Source organism: Acanthisitta chloris, unplaced genomic scaffold, assembly GCF_000695815.1.
Source record: "Acanthisitta chloris isolate BGI_N310 unplaced genomic scaffold, ASM69581v1 scaffold3535, whole genome shotgun sequence".
Taxonomy (NCBI): domain Eukaryota; kingdom Metazoa; phylum Chordata; class Aves; order Passeriformes; family Acanthisittidae; genus Acanthisitta; species Acanthisitta chloris.
This window is the reverse complement of record NW_008675227.1, coordinates 84,744-104,075: the sequence shown is the minus strand read 5'-3', so window position 1 is coordinate 104,075 and position 19,332 is coordinate 84,744. Positions and strand designations below refer to the sequence as shown.

Sequence of the window (19,332 nt, the reverse complement as noted above, 5' to 3'; positions counted from 1 at the left end):
GGAAAGCCATACAGTTTTACACCATGAAGACATGAAATGATGCTGTATTCCCTGCCCAGTGATAGGCTCCTGATTTAAATCATGTAAGCAAAACATGAAGATGAATGAAAGGCTGGATTTCAATAGAGACTGAGGATGGGAGGTTTTAGAAAATGGAAAAATGAATACACTCTATGTATAGCCAAGGTGTTACTTTGCTTGACGGGAACAAGATGAGGTAGAAAGGTAAGAGAGGCAAATGGAAATAAGGAAGGTGTAAAAGCAGGAAATGGGATAAACAGCTCAAGGGGGTGAGGGATAAGCAGGGCAGAGCTGTGCTGCAGCCCCAAAGCAATACTGCAATTTTCACAGAATCACAGAATCATAGAATGAACTGGGTTGGAAGAGACCTCCAAGATCATCGAGTCCAACCCTATCTATTGTATGCAGAGACTGTGGCTGAAAATAAAAACTGTTTTCAGTTTGTATAAACTCTAAATGATTATAAAAAGGAAGTTGGAGCAGACCAGGGAAGAAGGGATTTAAGCCAGACTTTGGAACAGTGATAGTGATGGTGATGAAAGAGATGAGTATAATACACTAGGTAATGAGAAACTACAGCTTGCCAAAATCCTAAATCTGAGAAAAAAGACAAACCAGAGATAACAAAGTAACTGTAAATTCAAGTGCTAGAAGAAATATTGTGAGATTGAGGTGTTAAGAAGACAGAAATTGCTTTTTAATAATTTCAATATAATAAAGCAAAAGACTCTTCACAACACTAGAAGAGAACAAAGTTTCAAGAGATGATGTATAATGATACATAAGCTGAACTGGCCAAAGGAGATGGAGTGGAAGAACTCCAGGCATATCATTAGGTACTTGGTAAATACAGGAAAAAAAATACCAATAATTATATAGAACTGCATGAAAGAGAACAGACTCTAGGGAAAAAGAGTGAACTGTAAATTAGAAGAGAATGGCTCTTGGAAAAATGTGTGCTGCTGCTAACAGCAAAGAGACTTAGATCAGCACAAGGAAAAGATAATTGGATTTAAAATGGAAAAAAGACATGCGTTTTAACAGGACAACTTCAATGGAATAAGGAGGTGGGAAAGTAGACAAGGAGGCATCAAAACAGCAGTCACAGGTATTTGTGTTTGAATACAAGAGGGTGACACATGACATGATTATGAGAGAAATATAGAAATAAAATCCAGAGAAATCTAGAAACAAAACTTAATGACGAAAAAGAACAGATACAAGGTCATATAGCTCAGCATAAAACTCCATAATATGTTTAACTATAAAGCCTGTGTGATTAGGTAATTGTATACTGAATTTCTGAAATGTGAAATGTGTTTACAAAGTGTGGACATCAGTTATCTAACAAGGGCAGAAGAACCAATAAAAGAAAGACAAGGTTAAAGAACAGCTTGCCATTGTTAAAATCAGGAGCCAGATCACTTCACACGAGTGGTTTACATGGATATTAAACAAGTCTCTATACAAATTTCAACTCCATAAAAAATAGCCTCTTAAAACATGATCTGGAATCTGCCATTATATTCCCAGGCCAGGAAATGATGTAGAAGATCACACACAATCCACTTCCTGGGGTAAGAAACTATCTCACACATTTCTTGCACACACTTAAGATATTATCTGCAACCTACTTAACTGCAAAAGCATTAGTCAGCAATAGCAGTACAAGTTAAAAGAGCACAAAAGTTTAACCCAAATAAACTTATCTCTAGAGCTGTAACATCGGTAGAGCAGTTTTCCAGCACAATATTTTAAATATAAAATAAACACACATTGACATTTCACAAAATATTTGTATTTTCATCATCATCACCGCCATAAATTTCTCATTGTTAATATGATGGGAAATTAGACTTCCTCAAAAGGAAATTATTGGGTAGATTCTAAAGTAACAGTATTTTGTTTTGTGCAACTAATGAGATACAGATCTGAAGGATTAGACAAGTTGATTTACAGAGCTCTTTTGATATAAATAGCTGAAACTCTTATTAAGTCACAGACACATTTTGATATCAAGTCTCTTCCAACAAGGAAAACAGATTTGGGGCTCTGAGTACTCTTATTAAGTCACAGACACATTTTGCTATCAAGTCTCCTCCAACAAGGAAAACAGATTTTGGGCTTTGAGAATAAAGCTGCAAAATACTGTGTTTAGTAAAAATAGTTTAAATTATGCAAACTAGAGTCAAGTTGTGTGAATGAGTTAGTCTGATATTTATTTTATTTGCTGAACTAAATCAGTTATAATAACATATTACATTAAATTCACACATTAACACTTTTCTATTAAGTATTTCCTATATTCAACCAATTACAAATTTCTAGGAAAGACTACATTAAGATAATGAGTCCAACTGCTGTATACATATTAGTAAAGCACTCTACAGTTGTGATACTAAGAAGGATTTAAAACTGGAGTACAAGTATGAAACAACCAGGCCATGCATGGCTGGGAGTGGGGGAGATGCCTCTCCTCTGTTATGGACTACAGTGCATCTCTGGCCTCAGCTCTGGTGCAGCTCCACCTGTAAAATACAACTAACAATACTCACCTCTCTCCCAGGAGCATTTGGAAGTACTAGGCTTGTAAAGTGCTTAAGTGCTAAGTAGTACCATCATTTTAACATCACATCATCAAGGCAGGAACAATGTATGGCAACCAGCTATGGCAGCAAGCCATTTATCACAGCAGCAAAAGCAGTGATCAACTCCTGAAAGTTTAAATTGTGGTTCATTTAAAACAGACAGTGCTTACAGTCTTATAAACAAGAGTTTTCATTAATGAATCACAGGTATGATTTCCTGGGATATCCATGATTTGCCACATATTTCAATCACATGTAACCGAATAGGAATGTTCTTACCTCAACATCCTTTTTGAGTTTCTCAAGGAACATCTTTTTGTCATTCTCATCAATATGAATCTTTTGGCCATCGTTAATAAAATCATTGTCTTTGAACGTCGGCAGCTCTTTGGCCTAAAAATAAACCAAAACTCCTGTAAGAGTGAGATTGCAAAGAGTCGTGTGGTGAAGCTGCTGGCACAGTGCAGCCCCCTCACCAGCAGTGGCACCTCCAGAGATCTCCAGAGATCTGACAGAGCATCACCAAACTGTCTCTCTGAGGGAAGCAGAGGCTCCTCCACGGCTCGCAGCTCTCCGTAACTGCACCCACGGAGCTCTTTCCTTAATTTATCCATTAGTTAGTTATCCATCCTTAGTTAATCATTAGTAAATAGCCTGGAAGGTATATGTTTACTGGGCATTCAGCAATTGCAGCTAGGACAAAATCTCCAGCTCAATACTTGATTTGCATTGAACACTGATTGGCATCGAGCTTCTTCCAAGATGTCATTTGTCAAAGCAACTGGCAAGAAGTGAAGTCGAAACACAATCTATACCTCATAACAAAGCACTTGTATCAGATCTCACAGATGAAGTCAGACTGGATAGCATTTTACACAGCTACCGTGAGTGTTTATGAGAACCTAATACCAAATAATTATTTGATGATGAATGATGAAATTCTGCTTAGAAGTAGCAAATGCCAGAGAAGACCACTGCCTCTTAAGTATACAATTAAATATTCTTGGTGTTGGAGCATTAGTTGATTATCTTCAGCTCTCCCATAAAGTGATTTGCAACAGCATTAAGGAAAGACAGATAGAGTAACCATGGGATTCAGTACTAAGACACCTCAAACTGGCTCTGTTTTTAAGGGCAGCAACTGGAAGTTTACCCAAAAAAACCCAGCAAGCCAACAAACGAAAGAGCAGCTCCTTTAGGTTATTTGGTCAAGCAAACTAGAAGCAATAGTAGCTCCAGCAATCAGAACCTTTAAAAAATTGGCCCATTAAGAGCAATGAACAGCCTTTCTCCCTTCCCCCCCTTAATAAATAGTAGGGAAAAACAGGTTTTCTTCACAAAGAAAAGTGTTGCAGAACTACTGAGTGCTGCAATTGTCAGTGTCCATGACCTAATGAGTACTCTGAATTAAATAATTTCCCCTTAATCTGAAAGGCACTAGGAATAAAAGGCAGTTAACATCAGCCTCCTGGAATATCCGCTCTAAGTTCAACTAGCCAGACATTGCTTATAATCCTATTGGAGATAGTATTTTTCATAAAGTTTATTTTCTTCCTATGACACAGTAAGGAAAAGAATCTGAGAGGTTTTTATCTCTGCTCAAAAATGTAGATATTGGAAAGCATGGCATTAAAATGTGAGCACCACAGCAGACTCTGAAATGCCCTTACAGATCTTCACAATGGCCAAAAGTTCTTTTTCTTGTTGGGCTGTGTGCACTGAGGTGGCCAAAATACTCAGTTTCCCAACTGTTCAAATTTATTTTTTGGAATTTTTTAATGACTTGAGATCCCACAATGCTGCTTTTGTTTAGAAAAGTGATCCTTTTCTTCCAGTAACTGCTCAAAACCACTTAAGTGATTAGTAACATTTTAATAGTTATGCATCCATATTAAATCCATTGCATCCTGACACCTATGAATGCTGGGAAAAAAAATAAGGTCCTAGTCTGGCTGCTCTGAGTTAGTGTGTTGCATCGAGAACACTCTGATATATTAAAATACCCTCCAATAGAGATCCTCTATTTAAATTTAAAATAAAAGGAAAAAAAAAAAACCAAGCAGCTGAGATGGAGCTATAACCATTCATCCATCCCAGATTCCACTTCCGTGGAGGAGTCATCCTGCAGTGCTCTCCTGCTTTACTTAAAAACGATGTTGGACACTTTTTGAAGCTCACAGTGAATTGTTTACTTCAATATGACTGCACAGCATGCATCGATTTTCTTTCTGGCCTACTCAGTAAGTGGTTTAGGATGCAAATGAGTAGGGGAACCATCAGACAAGCATTCCAGGCTAAGAGCTGGAGAGCTGATCCTACACAATCAAACATACTGTCCCATGGACGAGGGCTAATTCTGCAGAGGCAGGACTGTGGATCCAGGGATGTTGCCAACACCAGAGGATGGAATCCAGTGCGTGGGATGCTTAAGAATGGGAGAGGAGATTTGGATGAATTAATTTAAGATGAAACAATACCGAAAAGAATGCAGGAAACCAAGCTCCCTTCATTTCTAGCCCAAAGTCACTTAAAAAGAATAAAAATCCCCAGATTTAACTTTCCACCTAGTATATCCAAGTTATTTATTAAACTAGGCAGAGGTTAAACTGAAACAAACATATTAACACTGAAAAAAACCTCCCCTACTCATGCAGTTTAAAGCTGTGGGGGGAGTGCAGAGGAAGGATGTGCTTGTGGTTAAGATGCTGAGATGTATGTTCGTCTCTAGGCTCTGCCACAGACTTCCCACAGAGCACAGCATCAGCCAGTCAGACTGGCACACTTTGCCACTGCAGACTGTTGATAGTAAAAATAAACTCCAATTACAAGCAACAGCTTTTTTGGAAGATGCTAGAGCTGGTGAGCCAGTTGTGCAGGTGCCACGCTTCACTTAACTTTGATCTATTTTTAGCAAAAGTGAGCTGGCAAAGCTGACACTGCTGCTTCTCTTGCTTGCCATCACAAGACCCAAGGGGGATCCCAAGGACGTTCAGGGCAGTGAGTCAGCTGTCCCAAAAAGCCAATCTCTCCACTGCCCCGTGGGCAGGCTCCCCCAGTCCGTGGGGATCCCTCTGGGAATGCTTAGCTGAGGTCACTTTTCTTCACCCAAATGGCCACAGCTGTGAAGACTTGACAAGTGTAGAACCACATCAGTTAAAAGCCAGTTCTGAGGCATGTGCAGAAAAAGTAAAAGCAGTGAGTCCCATGTCAGAAACTGAAGATAAAAAGCTCTATGCCAGTGGTTGCCCTCACCACAGGATTTGTGCAGTGCCTCTCAGCCAGTTCTCTTCCTCCTTTCTAGGTGTTATTAGACAAAGCTTTTTTTATTTTATTTTTTTTTTTTTGGTGTGCTAGGCAGTATCATTCTCCCTGTTTATTTAAAGCTGAATAGCCCCTAGGATATACTATTGCAAGCCCATATATTACCAGTGACAGCCAGCACTAGTAGTGATTCTAGCAGTCCTGTAACTGAAATTCATGTCTTAAAATTGATTTGTGAATTTAAGAATTAAAACCTATGAAACATGCAGCTAGGAGGGGCTCTTGTAGTTATGCAAAATTAATAATGTGTGTTCACATTGAAAAAATCCTCCTATGCTTGTTTTCTGAAAATATGCACTGGAACAAATAAATACAAATAAAATCACATTGAAGCAGTGTGAAACACTATCTGAATGAAAAAAAAACCTCTGAGACTTTGCTTTAATGAAATAATTTTATAGTTAATTTTTTATGAAGTCGCAAATATTTCCAATGAAGCAAAATCCTTGTTGGAAAAAGATTCTCCAAGAATGTAATTCACTATAATGAACATATTACTGTCATTAAAGAACTAAATATTTTAAGAGCTGCACAGGAGATGAACATCTAACTACTTCCACTAAATTAATAATAGATTTTCTTTCTGAACCACCTCCATTGTTTTTAATCCCCTACTTAAACATGCAAGAAAAGCACAACAGATTTACAAATATGAAATATTTATTTATTAAAAAAGCATGTTATTTTCACACTTCAGGTTTGCATTCCAAAGTTTTTCAGGGTCACAACAGGGAATTTTAATGGCAGGAAGATTTCACTGCCTTTGAAAAGGCTGAAAAGCAATGAAAATTTCTTTAACTAAGATGACAGCATGTGTAAAGCTTGATTTAAAACCTAAAATTATAGTGTAAGAGCCCACTAATATTGCTTTGGGTAAAAAAAAAATAAATCTTGAAAGGTAAGAACCAGTTAAAGTTTTATTTCCACATGAACATTGAGGTAGTTTTTGCATATTTCTTAACACATCTCAATTCAGTTCGTATCCTAAGGTGTTGAAATGAATACTAGCATTTCTTTTCCCCAAAAGGTTATTTTGTGCATCATGACATCAAAAATATTGATCATAGCTAACATTAATGCTGACATTTTGGAAGCAGCTTGCTAAAACAGCTGTAGGTCAGGTGAATTTCAGAACAGGTCTTGGATTTAAAAAGGAAAAAACTCTTTGCCTTCACAACCTGAGAGTAATTTCTCACCTAACAAAGGCAAAGATCAGGTTGTAGGAGAAATGTTGCATAGCAGACTTCTTTTTTGTTTGGAACTAGCCACCAGTCACAATATTCACACAGCTAATCATGGCAAAATTGGGCTTAGAGTTTATAACTTTTGAAAATGGTATAGAACATCTGCCAAGTGTGAAGTTCCACACCTTGGGTTTCTCTTCACAGCAAATGGCTCAAGTACACCTTGATTTTTTAAAATTCTAGGCTCAGCAGCTTATATAGAAAGCAGTAGTTGAAAAAAAAGAAAAGGATATAATGTTAAATATAGTTTGCAATAATTTGGAGCAGGTGGTTTTGAACTGAATCAAAAGTCTGCAGTCACTGGGTCTACAGGATGGATGAATAACCTCCTTTGGAAGGCTGAATCCTGCAGCTTCTTCCCTCCAGGAGTTCTGTGAACTGGGTCCAAGCTTTGGGTGTACAATTTGCCCTGCCCTAGACAGTGGTTTCTAAACAAACAAGGGGCTGCAGCTTCACTTGACATCACAGGACTGTAAAGAGCAATGGAAATAGAGTAGTAGCCTCAAAATGGGGTTTGAGGGGGGAACACTGGAATGGCTTTAGCCAGTGTAACAAGCATTTTTGTAGGACAAAAAAAATTGTGTGGGATGCTGTAGACAGGTTAGGTATTTGAGCACATACCAAAATAGAAACTGTGATTTCAATGCTCAAGGAAATGCATCCAGAATTATCCCTAGGGTTAATGTCTTCCTGCTGCAAAATGAACATGCGACATACAAAATACAACACAAAATCTCCCATTAATTTTTTTTTCTAATTCTTTTAACATATGGAAAACAGACTTAAAAAAATCCCAAACCAACAACAAAAACCCCAACCAAACATGGCAAACTAGTGATTTGGTTTGAAAAACAATAGTGGGGTTGGTGTCACATGAATGTTAAATGCTGAAATAGGAATCAGAATTCTGAATGTCTATTCCTATCTTTGAAGTGTGATGCTTTGAAAGTTATGATCTCTGTAGATTAGAACCTTGAGATCCAATTCACAGAGAAATCTAAGACATGATTCCTGAGTCTTGTGTGAAATCGGCACAGGAAGGAGACTCAAATCACTCGAAGAAATCGGTAGCAAAATGCTAATTCTGAAATCAGCAATTTTAAAACAGCAGGAAAAAATTGCTCAGATTTTGGAATTATATGCCTTGAAGAAAGTTTTACATATTGACACCAGAAGAAAAAAAAAATGAGTCAAGACTGAGTGATCTTGTTGCTATACTCCTATACTTCCTTGGGTGTCATGGTTTAACCACACTTAGGTTATACTTGTCCTCTCAGAAATCAGTTAATTACTCTATGTTGCCATAGATAAAGCAAAACATGAAGCTGAGAAGTGATTTGTTACATTTAGCAGCATCTTCCAATCTAGTTATCACAGCTATGTATTTTGCATGCAGTTTAACTAAGATGTAACATAGCTGTCAACTACAGAAATCTTTTTCCACAAAGACACTTTGTTCAATATTTACTGTAATTTTCTGCATTTCTGCTGATTTATGAAACACCACATACTGCAGAGTTGGCAAGGCAACCAGTCTCAGATTAATTTTAAAATGTGCAATAATCCCTGAACTTGCTCAAGAAGGATGAAATGTGGTAGGTGTTAGTTCAGGAAGGTTTTACTTTGCTTCTTCCAATTTCCTTCCAAGCTTCTCACTCACAAGCAACACACTTAAGTTCTTTTATCAGTACAAGTAGACTCAGCTGTAACAGCTAATTTGATGTGTACTGCCAAGTCTGGCACAATTGTGAGCAGCCAGACCCACCAGGGGAGGTCTGGATTATCCTTGTTTCACTTAAGAGGGCAAAATTGTCCAAGGAATGAATAGAAAATGTCCATTATTAAAATAATAAGAATAAAAAAGAGAACTAAAGCCTAAAAATAAAAAGGAAAAGCTGTCAGAATTTGACAACTATTGAAATGTACTGTTCTTTTAAAATTCAAGACATCTATAAGGCATGTTATGATACAAGTTGCCAAGCAAGGTGATGCCTTAATTATTAAAAATAACATTTATACAGCAAATGAAAGGGCTTGTGTGTTAAGGTAAGACTGAAGGGAGAAGTGATGGAGCTTGTGCCTGCACTGATTATCACAAAATATTGAAATGACAGTTTCAGAGCTTCTCATCAATGTATTAGGATATTAAACAGCTGAAGATAAACAGGAAGTAAACTGAAAACAGGAGGAAAAAATACCATTCTCAAAGCCAATCCAGACAGCTTTTCTTCCTAAATACTGATTTAAAAAAAGGCTTGAACACTAGTCCCTGTTTTACACTACCAAACTAAAGTAGAAACATACTTTTTTCCCTCCCAATTTCTTGTATCACAGTCCATTAAATCTTTTTGCATAATTGTCTCTTCTTTATTAACTGAGTAAATAACTTTTTGTTAAATGGGAAAAAGATTCAACATGATAATTTTTGCCAAATTTGCCTTTTCAAAGTAACTTCTCTAAAATATACAGTCTGCATTAGAATGTGACTGAGACTTGCTCTTGTTTTCTGAAACCAGCACACTTCTGCAGCTTCGAAAGAACCAAACTTACTACTCTTGATATCATGAAAAGCATTTGATTATTTGAATATTGACATTTGAAGTTCAATATGAATTACTTAAAAGCCCATTTAAAACCTAGAACATTGCCAGACAATTTAACCATCCATTTGAGCACCAAAAGCTTCCTGTCTTTTATTACTTTCTGCATCTCAGATGTGAACAGCCATAGGTACCTTTATAATAAGTAATTAAATAATGCTGCCATTAACTGAAATTCTATTATTATTAATGTCATTTCAGGATAATATTAATAAATTGACGATTTAACTTTCTTCTGGCTAAAAATTAGCTAATAAGTTACTACAACAGCTAAGGTTTTCAGATTGTCTGGTTTTGTTCAATCACTCAGGGCAATTTCTTCTAAGACAGAAGATGCCAAAAGCTCTTCAGAGAATTTGCTAAAATGTCTTCCCCCCCTCCCCCTTTCAAGCCAAAATTTCCCACTTGGTTTAAAATCTTTAGGACTGACTTGAGATTTCCACAGATGACAACGTTTAGAAAGTTTAAAATAGTGACATCTACTTAAGAGAAAATGGAAGTGAACAAAGATGCTACAGGGCTGGTGCTTGCCAGTTATGAATAATGGACCATTTACATCCTCCTGTCAACACAGTCCTCAAGGTCCTGAAACCAGAGTAGTTTGCTGCAGCTCTCATGCCTGTTGCAGGGGATTCACATCACAGTGCTGAGGAATGTTCTCAACACCTACAATACACAGGTGCAGCATCTTCTCCTGACCCTTTCAAATCAAACAGCAGGCTCCAAAACTTAAACAAAACCCATGTAATGAGGAAAAGACTATTTTTTTCCCATGCTTGAATCCCTAAGAGTCTTTCTTAAAGTGTAAAATGTTGCTCCCTCTATGAACTTTGAAGTCTACCCTATTAATTCCCTTTCTTAGAACACCTGGCCTGCGTGTGAGCCTGTGGCTTCCCTGCTGCATTGAGGCTTTCAGAACAGCTTTCTGCTACTCATTGCTCCCCTCAAATGCCAATGCAGACTGTTTGCAACATCAATGAGCTTTGTGTAGTTCTGTCTCCAAGAAATCAAACTATTGAAATAGCAGAGTAAGAATTTGGGAGATGAGGTTTTTATGTGTTTCTTTCAGAGAAGTACTCAAAATCAAAGGGGAGGTTCTAGGTGTGAGGTTGATAGGAGTTTGTGGTTGGCCTTACTGAAGTTATGAGTTCACATTAACTTTAGAGAATAATTGTTGTGTATAGTTATATAAAACTACACAATTTTGTTTCAGCTTAGCTGTAAGGAAGTTCAATAGAAATTTTGCCATGAACTTACATGTGAGCAAAACTAAGGCACTGTTTCTTTGAGGTTCTCAATCAATACAGTAACTACAGTATGTGTTACTGTTAAATCTATTTATTATTATGAGGCATAGTCCTAAACCCACTCAAAACTACTGCACTAAATATCTGTACAGTATCAGCTCCTGTATATATGAATACACTTAATAGTGTTCAATTTTACAATACTAGTCCAAGCATTAATGTTGCAACCTGATGTAGTCCCATCCAAATAACTTTCCCTCCTCATTTCTATCAGATTATTTTCGTACTACCAGCAGAGGTTTTCAATGACACTATGTATTGCTTGTAAGACACTGAAGGGTTAATTCCTCCACTTTGAAAACACTGGAGTTGTGCTACTAAACAAGAACGAAAATAGATGACAAGAAGAGAACAGAGACCATTCAAGACAAGATCTTGAGGGCCTGGTACAGCAAAAGAGAACTAATGCTGACAATCATTACTGCAGCTGTTATTTGGGACATGGTAGTTGCCTAATGCTGGAAGAAGAATTTTAAGTGGTCAGTCATGCCTTAGGGTGAAGTGGAAAAACTTTCCATAGAAGGTTTTATGCAGCGAGAGCTGCAGGACTGACAGCTACTGCATGTCCCTTACTCCTTAGTGCACTTGTGTGACCTGTAAAAGACTCAGAGAGGTACAACTAATGCTTGGGAGAAAAACAAATGATCTGAATGGAATTTGGGGGCAACATAAAATGAAGTCTCTTAAGTGAACTGTTGAATGATCTTGTGCTAATTCAGAACGAATGTGCTTGGCTGAATTAAGAAAACAAAGGTCATAGGTGGTTAGACTTCACCCAAATCTGCTGAATTAAGAAAACAAAGGTCATAGGTCATTAGACTTCACCCAAATCTCAAATCTAAGATGTCTCAGATGATGCAGACTATGTTCCACTTTCAATTATATGCAGAATCTCTAGACAAACCTCTCTGTCTCAGATGATGCAGACTATGTTCCATTTTCAATAATATGCAGAATCTCTAGACAAACCTCTTCTAAAGTGTGATCAGGCTATTTCACTAACAACTCAAAGAAAAGTTAACTTTGAGAACATTACATTTCCCAACTGAACTGAAGTTGGAGTTGCTGAAAAACAAAGCAATCAATTTCCTTTGAGACCAAAGTTTCATTCCACAATTTGAGGGAGACTGTCTCTCACTATAGCTACATGTACATCTAAGTCTGTCAGTCATTTGCTCATGTGTATGAGCTTTACATACCCAAAGGTTCTCACAATTCAAGGTTTGGCTCATCTTTGCATTCATTTTAGGAGTGTTGTCACGCCACATCATTCCATTAACTGACATGGAGTATCCATAAATCTTAATATTAAAAGAGCAAGAGAAAGAAGATGAAGAAGCAGGTGGGAAGAGAGCAAAGTCCTGATGTTTTCCTACCACAGGGCAGGCCCTGAAGAAACTAAGAGAAGAGAAAAAAGGAAAAGGAGGAGGTAGAGGATTGGCTCACTTACCTCTGAAATTTCAACACCACTGCAAACCAATATTCAAAGGTCTGCAGAAAATAGAGGAAAGATAAAGGAGGGATAAGGCAGAACTCCTGAGGGGAGAATATGGCAGAAAAAAAGAAAAGGGGCAGATAGCACTGGTTATGTTTGTTCCAAGACTAGCTAGCAGGTTAGATAACTGAAAAAGCAACAGAAATGCACCATACCTTTTCTTTGTCACTGGCTTCTCGAGCCACAGTAGAGCCCTGAAACAGAAAAAATGGATCTAAAAATGTGCATATGTCAGAAAGTAATTTGAAAATGTTATGATAACAGGTCAAAAAGTGGATGAACTGCATCCTGGACTCGAGAGCTGTTTTAAAGGAAGGGGATACAGTAGGTAGAATGCCCAGGACCACCAAAATGCTGCAGTCACTTGAAGAAGATGCATCATTAGAGATGAAAGATGGATTAAATCCTCAAATGCTCGACATCTATGTCCTGATTCCTGGAGCTTCTTCCTCATCTCTCATCCTCATTTTGAGTCTATCATCCTGGAAGTTCAGTTTGCTTGGTAGACTTCTCATCTTTTTGTGCCAATTTAGCTGTATAGTTATGGGAGAGCCTATTCTATATAACTCTTTGGACATATATGACACATTTGAAAAGGATGTCACACAATATAAACACAACCACAATGTACAAACGAGAACAATGCACCTCACAGCAACATGGAGTAAAAAGAAGAGATGAGACCACCTGTGGATTCATAAGATTTACAGCATTTGTCAAAGACATTTTGGATATTTAATCCTTTTTAAAAAAAATCATTTTTTTTAGCTTAAAACTAACAGGCAATATGGTGCTTTCTGAATGAGCTGGAGCTAACAAAAATTTACTGCATGTATTTCCTTACAAATTTCTTGGAGCAGGATCACACCTTTAAGGATCCAGCATTTGTTTATCACATGATAGCACTGCAAGAAACAGTGACTACAAACATGCTAATTGGACACTGAAAGATGGGTAAATTAGCTCTACTGTTTTGGAAGGTATGCATTGTGTAAAGAAGTGCTGGAGTGGAGTCCTACTAGTTTAAAGAATGTAAGGATTTGCAACTATGTCTTTTTTTCCATGTTTTATTCTGTTTGCAGAGAGAAACTTAAAAAGTTTAGAACAGATGGAGAAAAAAGATACATGGGACAGTACTTCTTAGTTATTATGTGTGGCCCAGCAAGCAGGAATTTCATTGCATTATACTGCTAACTGATAATAAAGCCTGGCAAAAGTCTGACATTTTAGTTTATTGATGAGACACCTTTTATATTGTATTCTGTGCTCCAACCGACTATTAGGCCAGAAAAAAGATTAGCTGAAAACCAAACTGAAGGGAAAAAAAAATGATTCACAATAGTAAAAATTACAGAGATTGCCGAATTTGACCTTTAGCAAAAAAATGACATTGAAGTCATCTTAACAAAATGACTCTGTGGCCAAGGAAATACATTTGAAATCCTGTGCTGATCTGTGGTCTCTTTTTCTTAGAATCTACACAGGCAGAGACTGTGCTACAAGTGAGCTCTAAGCTGGTGTCAGAAATATTCACCTACAAAAAAGGACTCTGAATCTACAGCTGTGGATGCCATAGTAAAGAAAAATCAAGAAAATGTGATTTATAATATATGCAGTGTCCCTATAAATCTGCTCGGTGAAGGAGTCAGTTTTGAAAAATAATGTGATATTGATGTTAAATTTGAACTGCATGAGAGATTAAAGCAATTCTGTCCAGCTGGACAAACTGAACAGAGTGCAGAAGCATTCACAGAGGTAAATAACAGCAAGAGCTGTTGACATCAGTGTTAAGAATGTACTGTATATACTTTACGTTTCTGTTGTGCTTTTGTGCCTTTTTTTAATGCATCTGGACACTATGATGCTCTAAAACACACACAGTCTCCTGAATTAAAAAAATAACTTGCTCTGGTAACAGCTGCTGCCAATAATACTAGGTATCAAAAAGCAAATTGTTGACAATCCAGAAATCACTTCTTACAAATCAAGTTCAGTCAACTATGTAACCAAGAGCTAGGTGAGACTTAACAGTAGGAAGGGATGGTGCAGTATGGAGCATAAAAAATCTCCTGATACAGAAGGATAAACATCTTAAAACAAACTTGCAGATGCATTTAGTGGTTCAGGACATAGAAATTACATATATTAGAGAGAAGTAGGTTTCTAAGTGGATACTTTATGAAGGAAATAAAACCACAATCCCTTAGGCAGAAAGACAGACTGTATTTTGGGCATTTGTTTAGGCACTGTATATTAACCATTGGCAAAATTACAAAGAGCAGATAAAGCTTCTGAAACAACACTAGAACAGATCTTACGATAAAAGCAAGAGATATTTTGTGTTTTAAGATCCTTCTTTTCACTTGAATTATTTTAAAAATAGTGAAGAAATGATGAAGCTTTTGTAAAAGAGATGCACTTTGTTAGTAACATTTCTTGGTTGAAATGATATTTAGCTGTCTTATAAAAGCTCTCTGCAGAATCAGATATGGCTTTCCATAATGTTGATAAAACCCAATAGGAAGCAGAATTATTACTGTACTAGTGTGAAGGGTTTTACTTTTAACCACTAATTACATTTAGCAAACATACCTGGCTAAACTGCTGCATTCAAAAATGCACTAAACAAATGCATTTGTACAATTTCTATAAAATCATCCTTCAGTTTCTTTCTACACCTTTCTAGGTGTAGAAGTAAACCAGTTAATGCTGTCTCCTACATAATGCAATTTAAAATGAACTAAAATTCTGAGCAATATTCAAGCACCAGCATAATCTAACCTTTATAGCAAAGATTTCCAGCGACTTTGTCAGTTATTTCATCAGCAGGTATGACTCACCTTTAAATCATATTTTCTATACACAGATAAACGATGGCTGAACACATTTCTTGTAACAACCATATATACTTCAACTCCATCAACAGTAAGTCGGTACATGCCCAAAAACTGGGGAAGAAGTGTATTTCCATGACACTCCACAATAAACTGCAGAAACAAAAGAAAAAACAGAAATGAGGATTGACACACACTATACAAATATAGAATTGTAGATGTTTTTAGATATAAAACACCTGGAAACAACACATTCATTTGCTGAATACATATTTGTGTGGAGAAAAATCTTCAGAAAAATCATGCGAAGACAAACCCTTTGATCAGGAGGTTACCCTGCTTTTAGGCCAGTGTTTAAAAATTAAAATCTTGACCTGCTTAACTTATAACTCTTGATTTCTATAGACAATCTCATAGAAAGACTCCACTGACAGACCTTTCAATGCTTATGGTCCAAAAAGCACACCTAAGCAGGGGACATATTTGGTACTGATGTCAAAACTCACAATTTTTTCAAACATCACACTGCTGTATGTTGTTCCAGATTGCATTTAATTTGTATGTTTCTCCATTCTCAATATCTGTTTATTATGATGAACATTTATGGTGGTGTCACCAGCAAGGGATGTTATTTATTATCACCAACTTTCTGCTGGTTCCTCTGTGGTGGTTGCATTTCAGGGTCAATAGAGCTGAGCAGTGAAGTGCAAGATCCCTGTATAGTTTTATTTACGAATCATTGTTTCCTTAAGGTCACCATATTCCATTACAAATGGGTTATTAACCTTGAAAAAATTTGCCACCTGCCCCTGAAACCTGTCTTTTTTTTTTTCTGATCACTTGCCATACAACTAATTGTTCAACTGGAAAGATCACTGGAAGAAGTAAAAAAAAGCACAGACACACTGATGATGAGAATAATTGAAGAATGAATTTTTATTCCCAGGATAAAAATGTCCATACTGTATTAATCCTAAAACCCTACTCAAACACATCCACTTATATTTTTTGTGGAACCAAGGAAAAGTTAAGCCACAATGATGCAAATCAGAAAAGGACTCACTGGTTTCCCTCTTTCTGTTAGGACCAAGTCTCAAACAGAGGAACCTGGAGAAACTTTAAAAATTCAGGCCCTAAACAGGAAACATGAAATCTAACCAACAGTCAGCTTCTAAAGCAGAGTAGCTTTTAAATATTCATTGAACACTGAAGCTGCTGTTTCTTTAGTGCCACAGCGACCTGGTTAGAAACAGAGACTTCAGAAGAATTTAGAACAAGTTAACTGAATAAGCTGTTTGGATTGTTTAACAAAGGTAGGTAGTATTTGGTAACCAATGATCTAACAAAGCTCTTGGAACCCTGGAGATTTTGTAATTTTTGGCCCCTCTGTTAATTTTAAGGAATTTCTCTCACTAACTTTATACTGGAATTTGCACATGTCACAGACAGACTTTCCTTTTTAACTGGCAAAATAAAAATAGAGAGACTTAAGAAACAATCCTGTCCAAGAAACAAAGGGAATGAACAACAAAGATGGAAACTGTTGAATGTGAATTGAACCCAATTTTAGCTGACAACTCTTGACACATCTTGCTGGCACAGTTTGGGCTGTACACTCCTTTCTGCCTGGCCTGAAGCTGTACTGGAGGTTCAAACCCTGAAGCAGAGAACACATAATCATGATGCAGTTGTGCCAGTTCATAGCAAAGCGTTTCTAAGCTCAAACTGTCTATGAATGGGCAAAACATCTTAAGGTGCTGCAGAGGCTCAGTGAATGCAAATCAGAACCTTAGGAAGGAAATACAATTGTATGCCACAAAATAGAAACAAAAGTTTGACAGTAAAAGGCCACAAATGCAATATCAGTCCTGAGCAGTGCACAAAGAACGATCAGTTTGCACCTGAGAAGACTTCTGTGTTTAACAGATACAGAAGTTTGAAGTTGGAGTTCCCTTATTTGAGGATTTCAGTCCCAGGGCTGTTCCCAACATCAGAAAGCAGCTATAATGCATTACAAGACACACAACTCATTTTGACCATCCATCGTTTCTCTGAGATCCAATCATAAAGTGAAATAAGAACTATTAATGCTGAGGTTACAGAAAAGCTGTTTAAAGTACTAATCCTTATTAGTCAAACTACACTGATTATTTTGTTATAAACATCAAGTACTTGGCATTATCCTAAAGGTAGGTACTTTTCTAAAGGTTTATAGAAAGTGGGAAGGGTCGTTACTATAAAAACATTTACTGAGTGACTTCTTCTCTAAGATGATTATGTTCTGCAAGGATGATACAAATGAATCTAGCTTCCAACAGTTTAGTGTCACAGAAATTTTAGGCTACTCAACACTTTAACGGATCCAGCCATTCCTAATCTTATGGCTTTTAACTACAGCATTTGAAGAAAAAAAAATACTTTTGTCCAGTTTTCCATATGGGGATCTGAGATGCAGAACCTTTATCTGAAATCACTGAGTTTGTGCCATGTGAAGGAATGCCAGCTAGGCATCTCGATTAGCAGATTAATAACCCCCTGCCCTTCCTCTCAGCTCTGAGTGCCACAGTCTTGACACTTTAACCATCTCTTCAACCCTAGCTACTGCTAAGTCTCTGATTTCAACCCTTCTGGTCCTGAGCATACCCATCCATAAAACAGCAACGCCAATAACGGAACAGGAGCAACATGCCCACTGTAATACCACAGAATAAATTCTTTGGCTAGCAGCATACAACCCTCTCCCAAACTGTTCTGTATTATGCAATGAGGAAAGAAACAGCCCCATACTAGCCTCTGGGAAGAAAGTTAACTCTACTTCAGCTCAAACCAGCACAGGCCATTAATGAGAGCTGCTTAAGCAAGTCCTATTAGCAACTTAGGGTTAGCCATTTGCTAATGCTATTGTTTCATTTCCATATTTTGCAAACAAAGCCTTCTGAAAGGTCTGTGTTATGAGCATGCAACACAGGACATGAAATGCTCTGCTAGTACTGCTCCTCGCTTGATAAAAAGGGCCATGGCCATGTTCTTGCAGATTTCTAAGAGACCTTCTCAAAGCAGACCATGTGCTGCAACATTTGTTATCTACTTGCTGCTGACTGCTGACACTCATGCCATTGCAGTTTTAAAAAAAAGCCTCTAAAATGATTTCAGTGTTTCCCATGACAGCATTTCTTATTCTGATGGGGAGACAAAGGAAACAGGGAGGAATGCCACTTGCTTTCATCATCTACAAGGTTGGTCTAGAACTTCCTACCTTTGAAACTATCAATCCCCCATATCTGCATCACAGAGGAGGCAAAACGTGTCATCTGTTTGGGTGGGAGTCCAGCAGGACTTGCACTGGTGACTGTGGTTGGCAGATTTTCAATTTGTCCATCTTGATATAAAGGAAGTAGCAATTTAGTCACCTCAAGGTGCTTTTTAGGAATGTTTTCCTGAAGTTTCTCACTCACAGCTGGAAAAAAAGTGAGCCTAGAAAATAAGCCAGTACATGCTTAACAGGAGTGCTAAATTTCAGTGAAAGAAAAGACCTTCACTCCTTTATGTTAACTGTTTCTAAAAAGAACATTAAAACAATTCTATCAAACAGACTTGCTAAATAAAACTGCAATACTTAGTTAACACAGTTATAAGTCCTTATATGCAGTAACAAACCCCATCTTTTTTAAATGAGTGTTGTAATAAACAGCCCATCATTTTTTTGTTAATTCAATTTCCATTTTTGTGCACAGCACGAGGACAATATTACTATTAACAAAGTAAAGTATCATCAGTATATTGACACATTGTACCAACTGTGCAGCACAGGTTTAAAATGATTTTCTGAGCTCTCTTGAACCCCATGCTTAAAGCTGAAAATTAGTAAGAAACTTTTTATGATCCTATATTCTCAGTGATTTTTGTATAAATGCAACGTCAA

The 19,332-nt window shown here is 37.2% G+C and overlaps 1 protein-coding gene across 1 annotated transcript in view; it reads right to left on the bottom strand.

Moving 5' to 3' along the window:
- The window catches only part of PIP4K2C (phosphatidylinositol-5-phosphate 4-kinase, type II, gamma), a 53,923-nt gene that overhangs the window by 5,044 nt on the left and 29,547 nt on the right, over positions 1 to 19,332 (bottom strand). Inside the window, exons 4-6 of the mRNA XM_009075648.1 lie at positions 15,417 to 15,563; positions 12,732 to 12,770; positions 2,889 to 3,002 (exon numbers count right to left, since the gene is read on the bottom strand). Coding sequence (XP_009073896.1) covers positions 2,889 to 3,002; positions 12,732 to 12,770; positions 15,417 to 15,563 — 300 coding nt within the window. The remainder of the gene's footprint in view (positions 1 to 2,888; positions 3,003 to 12,731; positions 12,771 to 15,416; positions 15,564 to 19,332) is intronic.